Source organism: Typopeltis vanoorti, chromosome 4, assembly GCF_054136105.1.
Source record: "Typopeltis vanoorti isolate ZY-2024b chromosome 4, IOZ_Tvanoo_1.0, whole genome shotgun sequence".
Classification (NCBI taxonomy): Eukaryota; Metazoa; Arthropoda; class Arachnida; order Uropygi; family Thelyphonidae; genus Typopeltis; species Typopeltis vanoorti.
In genome coordinates, this window is record NC_143552.1 from 71,249,198 (window position 1) to 71,263,541 (window position 14,344).

Consider the following 14,344-nt stretch of genomic DNA (forward strand, 5'->3'; position numbering starts at 1 on the left):
CTGTTTTGATGCCCCTGAAAAGGAACATTTTTGACTTCATACCGTTCAAAATTTATAAATCTTAAACAGTATTATGGAACACCCTAAAACAAGGGTGAACGCAGAAAGCAGTTTCACATTCATATTCAGGACGCTACGTTGTCTCCTTTCTGTTTTTTTTTTTAACCAGACATATATTTGTGTGCAGGACTATTAGCTGTAGATGTTTTGGGGGAAATGATTAGAGTTAGCAGTGCTTAACCACAGTGTGGAAGGATTGTCTACTTTTCTGCTTGCTGAAGGAGCATAGCTTGTAGTCATACTTTTACTACATTATTTCTACATATTCACAATTTCTGTAATCTACATATGTTATGGTAAGCATACATTTGTTCTTGTACAAGAGGAAACTGTTCTAAATAATAAAATACAATATATGTTCAACACACTTTTTTGTAATGTTTTTTTATGTCGTTTCCTCGTTACAGAGTAATATCATAGCTGCTGATTGTACCTGTTGACCCCACTCATTGTGCTGTTATATGCACATACAATAATGGATTTGTCTTTCTTGAAACTGTGCTTCTCCATGGATTCTACAGATGGACTGTGCAGGAAAAGCAGCAGAAAAATTATTTTTCACCTTTCCAACATACTGCAAAGACTTCCTCAGTGATAAGCTCGCATTTCTACCTTTGATAACTTTCCTAATACCAGATCTGGAGGCATCTCACCTTTTTTTTACATTTATAGTACCATAACTATGTATGATGCTGTAAAAGCAAGTTCAGTAGACATATAGCAATTATCCATTGTATGCAGCACCCCAGTAAAGAGTATAACTGCATTATTACATGCATTGACAAGGGGATAGCAAAATATTTATCATTCTCAAGTACAGTCTGCTTTCTCTGTGTATAAGGTTCGAAATACCTCGTTCGGTGACCAGGGTTAAAGAATAGTCCCAACGTAGCCCATGCATGTCATAAAAGGCGACTAAAATGGGTACCCAGTTCCTGGGGGTATAGCAGGGTTCCTTTTTATAAGGTTGCGTGCAGGGCTAACAACCCTGCCCTGTAAAACCTGAACTTGTTAAGAAAGTCAACAGGAAAATTAACCAGACAGACGTCACAAAATGACCTGGACAAAGGAAAAAGGATTATGAATATTTGTTTGGAAGATGGAATGTCTTGAGCCTGAACAGACCAAGAGCATTGAGGATAGTGTGTGTAGAACTATAGAGATATAGAGTGAGAATAAAAGCATTGCAGGAGGTGCGATGGAAAGGAAGTAGCATATTTGATACCAGAACACATGCTATTTTTTTTACAGTGGAGGAGATCTAAAAGCATTTGGTACTGAATTCTTGGTTTATTAAAAAAAAAAAAATGGAAGCACTTGGTTCTTGATTTTAAACCGGTTAATGAATGACACTGTAATGAGAATAACATTTAAGATGTTCAATATTTCACTTATACACACACACACACACACACCCCAATCGACGACTATTGTGAAGAAGACAAGGTGAACTTCTACGAATCGCTGGAGAGGATACGACAGTCACCAAAACATGACATTTAAATGGTTCTAGGAGACATGAATGCCAAAATAGGAAAGAAGAGACCTTCTGACTGACAAGGAAGAGACAGTGCACATGAAGAAAGTAATGAAAATGACATGAGACTAATTGATTTTGCAAGGGCAAAAATATGGTCATATGGTCCTCAAAACCTTTATAGATGAAAGTGATATTGTTCTCTGTACTTGAGAACAGTATGGCCTCAGTTTCAACTTTAAAAAGACAAAAATCATGATAATTTCAAGAGAAAAGGATATACCAAAAATATGCATCAATATAAAAGGAAATAAATTAGAACAGGTGCAAACATACATATACCTCGGGCACTTGATCACAGAGAATGGCAGGACAGAAGATGAAATTAGAAAAAAGATTGAAATTACAAGGTCAACTTTCAACAATATGAAAAATCTACTGACATCTAGAGAACTAAATCTGAAAACAAGACTATCATCATGATCATCATCAAATTCCTGCCATGTACCCACAAGGGGTGTACAGGATATGATAGTACTACATGAAAAAATTATATCATTACTAACTTCTTATCTACAATTTTCCTCCAAATCAGTCTGTTACTTGTCAAGACTCCAACATTATCAGATCTTATATTTCTATCGTCTAAGGCACTTTGTACCATATCAATCCACTATATCTTGGTCTTCCTATGGGTCGTTTTTATGCCAACCTGGCAGAGAACACTTGTTTTGCTAATCTTTCCTCGCCCATTCTGTTTAGGTGACAATCCAACCTGAGATTAGCTCTGCTAACGCATTCCTGGATGCAGGCAATGTCAAGTTCTTTCCTAATATCCTCATTTTTAATATGATATTGCCATTGATGTTATCTGTTCACACCTCTAATCTTACTCAGGACTCTCATATCTGCAGTCTCTAGTCTTTGGTCAAGTGTTTTACTTCTGAGATCGATAAGTAAAAACTGGTTTGAACACTGTCTTGTATACAGCTAATTTAGTGTTCCGACTAATTTCTCTCTTATTCCATATGAATTTATTCAATTGACTTCCCACCATGCTAGCTTTGCTGATTCTGTTGTCTATTTCTATATTTAATTTACCATCTTCAGTAAAAATCGTGCCTAAGTAGCTGAAATGTTTTACTTGTTCCACAGGTTCTCCATTCACAATACAGTTGACATTCTCAATGATTCTGCCTATTTTCATTGTCTTTGTACTGCTGAACTTCATACCATATCTATTACAACAGCTATTCAATTTAGTCAGAGAATCTTGCAGACTTGTAGTGGATTAATTTAGAAGTATAACATCATCTGCATAAAGCAAAGAGCTGACGTTAACATCTCCAATTTTGATATCATGTTAATACCACTTTCCTTCATAATGTGATCCATATCATCATCATCATCAAATTCCTGCCATGTACCCTCAAGGGGTGTACAGGATATGACAGTACTACATGAAAAAATTACATCATTACTAACTTCCTATCTACAATTTTCCTCCAAATCAGTCTGTTACTTGTCAAGACTCCAACATTATCAGATCTTATATTTCTATCGTCTAAGGCACTTTGTACCGTATCAATCCACCTATATCTTGGTCTTCCTCTGGGTCGTTTTCCTGCCAACCTGGCAGAGAACACTTGTTTTGCTAATCTTTCCTCTCCCATTCTATTTAAGTGACCATACCATCTGAGATTAGCTCTGCTAACGCATTCCTGGATGCTGACAATGTCAAGTTCTTTCCTAATATCATCATTTTTAATATGATATTGCCATTGATGCCATCTGTTCACGCCTCTAATCTTTCTCAGGACTCTCATATCTGCGGTCTCTAGTCTTTGGTCAAGTGTTTTACTTCTGACCCAGCTCTCAGATCCATAAGTTAAAATTGGTTTGAACACAGTCTTGTATACAGCTAATTTAGTGTTCCGACTAATTTCTTTCTTATTCCATATGAATTTATTCAATTGACTTCCCACGATACCAGCTTTGCTGATTCTGTTGTCTATTTCTATATTTAGTTTACCATCTTCAGTAAAAATTGTGCCTAAGTAGCTGAAATGTTTTACTTGTTCCACAGGTTCTCCATTCACAACACAGTTGACATTTTCAATGATTCTGCCTATTTTCATTGTCTTTGTCTTTTTATTGCTGACCTTCATACCATATCTATTACAACAGCTATTCAATTTAGTCAGAGAATCTTGCAGACTTGTAGCGGATTTATTTAGAAGTATAACATCATCCGCATAAAGCAAAGAGCTGACATTAACATCTCCAATTTTGATATCAGGTTTAATACCACATTCCTTCATAATGTGATCCATATAGATAATGAATAACAGAGGGGATAATGTACATCCTTGTCTCACACCAGATTTAACATTAAACCATCTTCCTGTACTTCCTTCAATTCTAACTGCTGACTCACAACTCAAATAAAGACTAAGTATTGCTTGATATAATGCCCCATTGACACCATATAACTGCAGCGTATTGAATAGCTTCTCTCTTGGCACCTTGTCATATGCCTTTTCCAAATCGACAAAACTTAAATACAGATCTTTGTTATATTCCCATGCTTTCTCGACTATTTGTCGTAAAGTGAAGATCTGATCCTGACAGCCTCTATTTGGCCTGAATCCAGCTTGTTCTTCACCAAGCTTTTCTTCCACAATTCTTCTCAACCGTTTCTCAAGTATATTTGCATAGATCTTGCCAGGAACACTCAGTAGGGAAATACCTCTGTAATTCTCACATTCAGTTTTATTTCCCTTTTTATATATGGGTACTATGAGAGCTCTACTCCAATCATCGAGAATTCGTCCCTCTGTCCAGGCTTTCTGAACTATGCAGTGCAGCCACTGTAAGACTCTTATACCACCATACTTCAGCATTTCTGGTCGAATATCATCTACTCCTGCTGCCTTTCCACATTTCAAGCCTTTGATGGCTTTTTCTACTTCAAGTATGGATATATATTCCTGACTGCATGCCTGTTGAGTGTTTTTTACCATTGTACTGTCATCACTGCTTGTTTCATTTAGCAGTTTTTCAAAGTAATTACTCCATACTTCAAATATATCTTTTTCTCCTGTTTTCATTTCACCTTTATCATCTCTAATTCCTTTTACAGCACTCTTTCCTCCATTCCTAAGCTTCTTCAACAACCTCCAGAATATTTTGCCACCTTCTTGATATTTATTTTCTATATTCTTGCCAAAGTCCTCCCATTACTTTTGTTTAGCTAGTTTTACACACTGTTTAGCTTTCTTACATTTGTCTCTGTATTCTGTAAGAGTAAAAGCTGACTTATTTGCCAGGAACTTTTGATATGCTTTCTTCTTTTCCTTCACTGCCTCTTTAACTTCCTGTGTCCACCAGGGAGTTCTGATTTTTTTATCCTTGCACACAACCTCACCACATGCCTCTCTGGCAGAATCACTCAATGTTTCCTTCAGAGTTTGCACTGAATCTCCAAGGTTTGATTCCTGTTCTCAAACTCTTTCATTTTCTTTTCAATAATATTTCTGTATTTTAGTCTACAGTTCACATCTGAGAGCTGCTCAACTTTTATTCGCTTTAAAACTTTCTTACATGTTATTCTTTTCAATGTGAAATTCAATTTTATCCTTCTCAAGACTAAATAGTGATCACTTCCAATTTCAAATCCTCTGTACACTCTGGTGTCCTGCACCAGGGAGAAAACATCACTTTCAACAATAACATAGTGAATGAGACTTTTCTTATTCCTAGCCTCTTCTCTCCATGTGAATTTGTGCACATTTTTATGTTGGAACATGGTGTTAGTAATAACCAGTCCATGTCCTGAGCAGAAATCCAACAGATATTTGCCATTGTTATTAGCTTTGCTCTTTTCTCCAAATTTTCCCAAAATATTTTTGTATGTCTCCCAATCATTTCCTACTCTACTATTTAGATCCCCAACAAGGACCAACTTTTCCTTTTTCATTGTGTCAGTTGCTCTGTGGGACCATAGGCAACAAATAAGTCTCACTGTCCAGTTCCCCATTCTCATATTTGCCCACATTACTCTACTTGAGACTGACTGCCATTCAAGAAGATTAGCCTCGTATTTTGTGTTGAATACTATGGCTACTCCTTCTTTTCCTTGATTGTCATTGCCTGAATATAACATTTTGTATTTATTGCTCAGAAAGATCTCACTAGTTTTGGTCGTTTTTGTTTCAGTCACCCCTATTATGTCAATCTGGTACTTATCTAATTCCTCAGCTAGCTCCATTTCTTTGCCATTCAGGCTTCTTACGTTGATAGTACCGATCTTTAATTCTGGTGATGTTGAGTTGGGGTTTATTTTCAGATTTGTTCCAGTAGCTGACTTTTCGCTGTTCGCCCTGGTTCCCTGGCGAAAACAACCGGGGCCTTGTTTAACCGGGCGACGCCCCAGCCGGCATGAAATTTTTTCATGTTGTACCATCATTTTTTATTTTGGATTAACCAATAAGAATACAATTTGGTCGGCTAAATCCCAAATTGCCAGCCCATTGTCTTTCGTTCAGTATCAAAGTAGATACCCAACAGGGTGCCCCACGAGAAGGTGAGGATTGGACATTAGGTCAGAAGCCCTGGTCGGTTCTCCGCATTCCTTTAAAGGCTATGTGGAGGTCTCCTCTCAGTTATACAGCTTTGACACTTAAGCACCCCTGTGATCCATATAGATAATGAATAACAGAGGGGATAATGTACATCCTTGTCTCACACCAGATTTAACATTAAACCATCTTCCTGTACTTCCTTCAATTCTAACTGCTGACTTACAACTCAAATAAAGACTAAGTATTGCTTGATATAAAGCCCCATTGACACCATATAACTGTAGCGTATTGAATATCTTCTCTCTTGGCACCTTATCATATGCCTTTTTCCAAATCGACAAAACTTAAATACAGATCTTTGTTATATTCTCATGCTTTCTCGACTATTTGTCGTAAAGTGAAGATCTGATCCTGACAGCCTCTGTTTGGCCTGAATTCAGCATGTTCTTCACCAAGCTTTTCTTCCACAATTCTTCTCAACCGTTTCTCAAGTATACTTGCATAGATTTTCCCAGGAACACTCAGTAGAGAAATACCTCTGTAATTCTCACATTCAGTTTTATTTCCCCTTTTATATATGGGTACTATAAGAGCTCTACTCCAATCATCGGAAATTCGTCTTTCTGTCCAGGCGTTCTGAACTATGCATTGCAGCCACTGTAAGACTCTTATACCACCATACTTCAGCATTTCTGGTCGAATATCATCTACTCCAGCTGCCTTTCCACATTTCAAGCCTTTGATGGCTTTTTCTACTTCAAGTATGGATATGTATTCCTGCCTGCATGCCTGGTCAGTGTTTTTTATCACTGTGCTGTCATCACTGCTTGCTTCATTTAGCAGTTTTTCAAAGTGATTACTCCATACTTCAAGAATATCTTTTATTCCAGTTTTCATGTCACCTGTATCATCTGTAACTCCTTTTGCAGCACTCTTTCCTCCATTCCTAAGCTTCTTCAACAACCTCCAGAATATTTTGCCACCTTCTTGATATTTATTTTCTATATTCTTGCCAAAGTCCTCCCATGACTTTTGTTTAGCTAGTTTTACACACTGTTTAGCATTCTTGCATTTGTCTCTATATCTCTAAGAGCACAAGCTGAATTATTTGACACGAACTTTTGATATGCTTTCTTCTTTTCCTTCACTGCCTCTTTAACTTCCTGAGTCCACCAGGGAGTTCTGATTTTTCTATCCTTAAAGATAACCTCACCACATGCCTCTCTGGCTGAATCAATCAATGTTTTCTTGAAGGCTTGCCACTGAATCTCCAAGGTTTGGTTCCTGTTCTCAAACTCTTTCATTTTTTCTTCAATAATCTTTGTGTATTTTAGTCTACAGTTCACATCTGAGAGTTGGCCAACTTTTATTCGCTTTAAAACTTTCTTACATGTTATTCTTTTCAATATGAAATTCAATTTTATCCTGCTCAAGACTAAATAGTGATCACTTCCAATTTCAAATCCTCTGTACACTCTGGTGTCCTGCACCAGGGAGAAAACATCACTATCAACAATAACATAGTCAATGAGACTTTTCTTATTCCTAGTCTCTTCTCTCCATGTAAATTTGTGCACATTTTTATGTTGGAACATGGTGTTAGTAATAACCGGTCCATGTCCTGAGCAGAAATCCAACAGATATTTGCCATTATTATTAGCTTTGCTCTTTTCTCCAAATTTTCCCAAAATATTTTTGTATGTCTCACAATCATTTCCTACTCTGCTATTTAGATCCCCAACAAGGATCAACTTTTCATTTTTCATTGTGTCAGTTGCTTTTTCTAAAGCATCAAAAAATTCTTCCACTTCTACCTTACTAGAACCTTCTGTGGGACCATAGGCACAAATAAGTCTCATTGTCCAGTTCCCCATTCTCATATTTGCCCACGTTACTCTACTTGAGACTGACTGCCATTCAAGAAGATTAGCCTCATATTTTGTGTTGAATACTATGGCTACTCCTTCTTTTCCTTGATTGTCATTGCCTGAATATAACATTTTGTATTTATTGCTCAGAAAGATCTCACCAGTTTTTGTCTTTTTTGTTTCAGTCACCCCTATTATGTCGATCTGAAAACAAGACTAAGAAACTCCAAATATTACATATGGTCCACATTATTATACGGATTAGAGACATGGATACTCTCCAATCTGAGTGTGAAAAAACTGGAGGCGTTTGAAATGTGGATGCTGCAAAGAATTATGAGGATATCATGGAAAGACAAATGAAGAGGTACTAGAGATGGTAGGCATAAACAGGAGCCTGATAAAAGAAATTAAAAAGAGAAAGTCATCTATTTTGGACATATTCTATCTCCCGTACAGTACTAACATTCCTTGCTTTCCTATGCCATGTCACAGCTTCCTCCTAAGCTTGCCATAATCACCTGCCTTGCAGTTCCACGTATACCCCTTCTTAACAGAATATTTTTCATGTTTTACAATCTCCTGAGTCAAGATTGCATGATTGTCTCATTTGACAATCAGAGGCAATGTGACCACCTTGGCTATGGATAGCTCTTGTGATCCAGATTCAATACTCTTTTCAACCTAAGTCCTCGTCATCACTTTTATGTGATGACGAGGACTTAGAAGGGTATTCTAAATTATAGCAGGAATACTGAGAGGTGAAAGATAAGTGATATTGATATTGGATTCATTCTTAATTGATTACTGTTTTTATGAGTGGTTACTTGTTTGTTGCTTATGTAGTTATTAGGAAAAAACATTTTTTTTTTTATTTGCTCACTATTGTTCTTTCTGATATGAATTGGCATCATAATGATATATATAATATTAGTGCCAACTAGTATTATATATATGTTGTTCATTATGGTGATGATGATGATGCATATCAGAAGAATAATGTGCAAAACTGATTATATAGGATTTTGTTCACTGCATGAAATGTATTCACTTCGGAGGCAGGAGAATTTGTGGAAATAGAGACCTGGAAGGTGACTCTTTTGGAAGTGTTTTGAGAGGGAGTGGCAGAAGTATGGCAGTGAAAGGTTGAATAACAAAGGATGGGAAAATGAAAGTGAGAATATCAGTGAATTTGTTGTTTAAAGTAAGGTGAGAAAAAAAGCAAGGATGCAAAGTATAATTTATAGTATGAAAGAAAAGGTATAAGATGAGGTGAATGATAAGATGATAATGAAAGCGATAGCATACTTACATGAAGTACCCAGGAAAAGAAATATGAGATAAAACAGTTGGAGAAATGCCTGGTCATTGCTATGACAAAGAGGCATGAGATGGACAAAAACAGAGAAAGTAGAATATGAAAAAGCAAAAGAGGTAGTGTACAGAGTTTGTATGGTAGTGTACAGACTTCATGATAAGAGGGGTATACTTGAGAGTATGAAGAAATCAGGTTTCCAGGGCCAAAGATTATGGATGCAAGCGATGTTAGAATGCAGATGAAAGGTGAAATAGAGAGACAGTTCTGCTGGCAGGTGATAAGCTGTGGTGAGAATATATGAGATGCTGACACACACAAATGAGAAGAGTCAGAGAGTAAAGACTGTGAGATTCCTGCAACAGTATAATGGAGGCAAGGTTGAGATGAAGAACCATGATTGGAAATGAGTCAATGCATAGGTTATGCAGGAGGAATGGTGTGGAATTGATGGTTGTATGAGGTGAGCTATTGATGGATGTAAAGACTTCTATAAGGATGACTGTTTGCATTTGAATGGATATGAAGGAAGATGAAAATGTAGCTCAGTGAGAGTCTGGAAGTGCAGAGTCAGAGTTTTTAAGGGATAGTTAGCAAAGTGTGTAGGCATCAATGGCAGAATCATATTAAAAATTAAGATATTAGGAAAGAACCTGAAATTCTTAAATTCATGCAAGTAGAGCTAATCTTAGATGGTATGATGAACTTAAAGAGAATAAAAGAAAGGTTAGAAAAATAGGTGTTTGATAACAAGAAAATCCTAAATTAAATAGACTGATTCAGTTATAAGTGCCTTTAGAAGACAGAAGTGTAAGACTCAGTACTGATGAGTTGGTGCAATATTGAGTGTGAATGACAAATTTGGAGGGAAATTGTCAATAACCAGTTAATATTGCAAACTTAACAAAGTAAACACTGTATCCTAAAGTTGATGGTATAAATTCAGAATGTGATGATAAGATTTCCAAACTTTTCCATGGGTGTAATTTCCATTACAACAAATCAAACAAACAATGAAATAAGTAACAACAGAAGATCAGACATCTGTCTCATTTCACTGGCCTTTCTAACTTTCTACTCATCTTCCCTACCCCACCCCCAGTCTATATTTACCCTCCTCTTTTGGTAGATGATATTTCTTCAATTGTATGTAAATAGACTTTTTCTGCCTCTGTATTCTTTGATATTTTCATTTAAGCTATAAATATTGAATTATCTTCTATATATTCATTTCTGCAAGAACTAATTCTGAACATTTATAATTGTTTGTAAAAATTTTGTTTCTGCTGCTTGTATTTCACTTTGATCTTTATGTGCCCATGCTTCTGAGCCATATAATAGTTGAAGTAGCGATTACTTTATAAAATTTATTTTAATGTCTTTTTATTCAATATCCTTATGTCAAAGTTGAATTATTTGAATTTCTTTTTTCATTTATATCTTTGTCTTTTAGATATATGATGATGCAACCTAAATAATTAAACTACTGCTCATTCTATTAATTGATCTTCTATGACAGCTATGACTTTTGATTTATTATGATCTTTGACTTTAAACACAACAATTCTATTTTCTTTTCTGAGGTCTCCAGTAATTGGTTTATTTAATTCAAAAACTGATTTTTAAAAGTCATCTTCATTATTGCATAATATAATCTCACCATCAGCATACGTATAGCTTCAAATCAGCAACAGCTCTTGCTATAACTTGTCTTATTATTGTGCCATATTTTATAATTTGATCAATACATATTGCATAAAGTCAGAAACAAACTACATTTCTGTCTTCATCCAAGATTAATTTCACTCTTTCTTTCTTTCTCTTTCGTGTTAATTTATTACCTAATTGTAAGTTGTTTGTGAGTTTTATTTATATATTGGAACAATATTCCTCTTGGTCCAATCATTTAAGTATCGCCTTCTTTCTTCAACTTATTCTTTTAAAAATGTTATGCAATAAGTTATACAAAGTACATAATATATCAAAATTAAGTTGTACTAAATGTACTGGATACACTTGTTAATTCATCGTATTTCCACAAATTTTTTCTCTATATTAAAAAAAAGTCATTTTATTTTTCATCAAACCAAATAAAATCAATCTAATGTGTAATAACTCACCCAAAAGAAGAAGAATATCAGCAAAAATTGATGGAATTTCTTCATGGAGATGCTAAAAAAATAATGGTAAAATTATGTTATTTAGGGATCATCAATATTTATCAACAAAAATTCAAATTTTTATTGTTACAGTCAATTCTCAGTTGATATTGCAATATCACAGGGATCAAAGGAATTATATGCGTATTTGCTTTGGTATATTTGTTTAACAAAACATGGCTATGAGATTTTGACTGAGACTTCTTGGTAGTTTCTAACAAGAAGAAGCTAGAGAGAGAGAGATGTGGTTGTTTACCAATTCTACACAAATCAGGAATTTAAACATTTACATTATCTAAATTAGGAATGAAATGGATGTATTTTTTTTCTCCATTTTAATTGTTTTGTTTTACAATATTGAAATTGTAATTTAATGTTGGAGTTTCTTCCCATTAATAACACTGATCATTATCAAGGAGAAATTCAAGTTGATCAGTTAAAATGAATAAGAAATATCAATACTTTAAAGAAAATAAAGTTTTATGCCTACGATTGCAATTATTTTAATGAATACTGGTCACATAAACAGAAAAATCCTTAAGGTTTTTAGATAAGTAATTCAACAGATCCAAAATAGATTTACATTCTCTAAATACAGTCACGCCCCGACTTACGTGGTTTCTTATATGTACGTATTCCCGTCCCGCTTCACGCCTCGCCACTAATCGTATCTTTCAGGCACCGGCCGCATTCGCCAGTGTCGCACATGTGTGAACAAGCACTGACATTTTTGCGCGGTCTCCATTCATACATGATTTTTATAGTCTACAAACCTTGCGATTGTTTAATGTTATGTTCTTGATAAAAATTTTATCACATAAAAAATAATAACGTCATCCAAAAGAAGCAAGTCCGATTCTTCTACAGCTAGCAAGAAAAGAAAAACATTGACTTTGGAAACAAAACTCAACATTATTAAGGATTTTGAAGGCGGAATGAAAATTTGTGAGCTAGCAAAGAAGTTCGATCTACAGGAATCCACAGTAAGAACAATCATAAAAGAAAGGCTTACAGATTTTGGAGGACATAGATTCTAACGAGGAATGAATTGTGGCCACAAGGCAAGGAATAAAAAAATCATTAGCTTGCTATGCAGAAATTTTGCGTGACAAGAAAAAGACATTATGCCGTCAGACGAATCTATTAGAATTTATGAAACCATCGACATCGAAATAACTTTCTTTTTTTATGTACGAAAAACTACAATTATGATTATGTTTCTTAAAAAACATAGCCGTTTTTGTAAACCTTGGATCCCAATTGTATGTTTGTATATACAAATTACATGCAAAATTATACCCCGAGTTACGCGAATTCGACTTAAGCGTTTATTGTTGGTCCCACTTACTGCGTAACTTCAGGGTTTTACTGTATTTTATAATGTAAAAAATATTTATACATGTTTAAAAATCTGCTGCTTATTATTATTTTTACGCAGGCCACACCATGAAATCAAAGGCTCTAACAATGCTATCTTCTATAGACAATAATGGCACTATCTAACCAGCTCTGAATGCAGATTCTAAATTAAACTCTCCAGAATCACAACTCCAGGGATAATAACTAGACTATAATTGTTTGCTTCTGTTCTAGCTCTCCAGCTATGCATAATGGAATTAATTAACTTGCCTTCCTTTCACTCATAAAAAAATGTACTTGAGTTCAGACTCAAGCTGAAAAACCAAATCAGAGATTTATCCTTTGTATCCATTGGCATCCACACTGATATATCATCAAATCACACTGCTTAATAGATTTGATACAACCAACTCATTCACCTCTTACCAGTTCATCTAGTTCCATCTTAGAGTCTTGTAACTAATGCATCTGCTTGGAATGACTAACTTACCAAAGTGAGTGTCTAACCATTCAGTTATTTCTAAACTATCTCACACTTGCCTACCTTCCACATTCGCTAATATTATACTTCCATGGTCTTTTTTTCTTTTATTTGCTGCATAGCAAAATAAAACTCTTGAAATTCCTTTGCTTGTAAGGCTAACTGATTTTCATAGTCTGATTTTATCTTCCTCTGACTTTTACAAGTGCTTTTTTTATATGCAAATAATTCTACTGCTTTCCAGCTCTCACAACCAGTCATTCTTCTTTATTTTTCAATCATTCTCTGCCAAGTTGAAGTTCTCCCTCTTTTCCTTCTGGGATTCATGTCAAATCTACACTTGGAATCTCTCCCCTCTCCATTCTTGGTACATATCAATCCATTTCCATCTGCGTCTTATTTCACTAGCAATATTTTTTTTTGCTTAGTCTATTTATATACAGTAAACCCTTGCCGAACGCGGGGGTTACGTCATTAACACATTGCGCACACGGCAAAATCGCGTTCCGCAAAATTAACTTTCTATGGAAAAAATTGTCAGGTATAGTTCAAATTAAGAAAGTATGTATGTATAATTTAAACTAACCTAAATATTGTTATAATTAAAAGGGAAAAATGACACAAATGTTAATTGAAAGGATTTTTATTACTGCTTAATAAATAGATAGATGATGCAATTATTTTTTTAAAGAGCTAGTGATTTTTGCTTGGGACAATGACTGATGCAACTCTTTAAAAGTTTTGCAATAAGGAGTGCAGAGTTTTTCAATGCCTTTCATAAAGTGTCCTCTTCTTTCTTCATCTGGGTCAATCTCCATTGCAAAATCAGACAGTTCCTGTGCCTTTTTTAACAATTCGTTTAACTTCTTGTAAGTTAAAGGCGCTTTATCTTCTTCTTCACTATCACTGCTTTCACTGTCTGCTGATGTTACAAGATCATCCAATTCTTCATTCGTCATTTCTCGATCGTCATTCTCGATTAATCCTTTGACTTCTCCTTACATATCTGAAAATCCTTTGCCACCAATTGCTTTTGCAATTT

General features: G+C 35.2%; 1 protein-coding gene across 1 annotated transcript in view; it reads right to left on the reverse strand.

The window, feature by feature from the left end:
* Window positions 1–14,344, reverse strand: part of tho2 (THO complex subunit 2-like protein) — a 779,097-nt gene that overhangs the window by 730,155 nt on the left and 34,598 nt on the right. Inside the window, exon 4 of the mRNA XM_090391861.1 lies at window positions 11,424–11,475. Within this exon, the coding sequence (XP_090247987.1) occupies window positions 11,424–11,475 (52 nt within the window). The remainder of the gene's footprint in view (window positions 1–11,423; window positions 11,476–14,344) is intronic.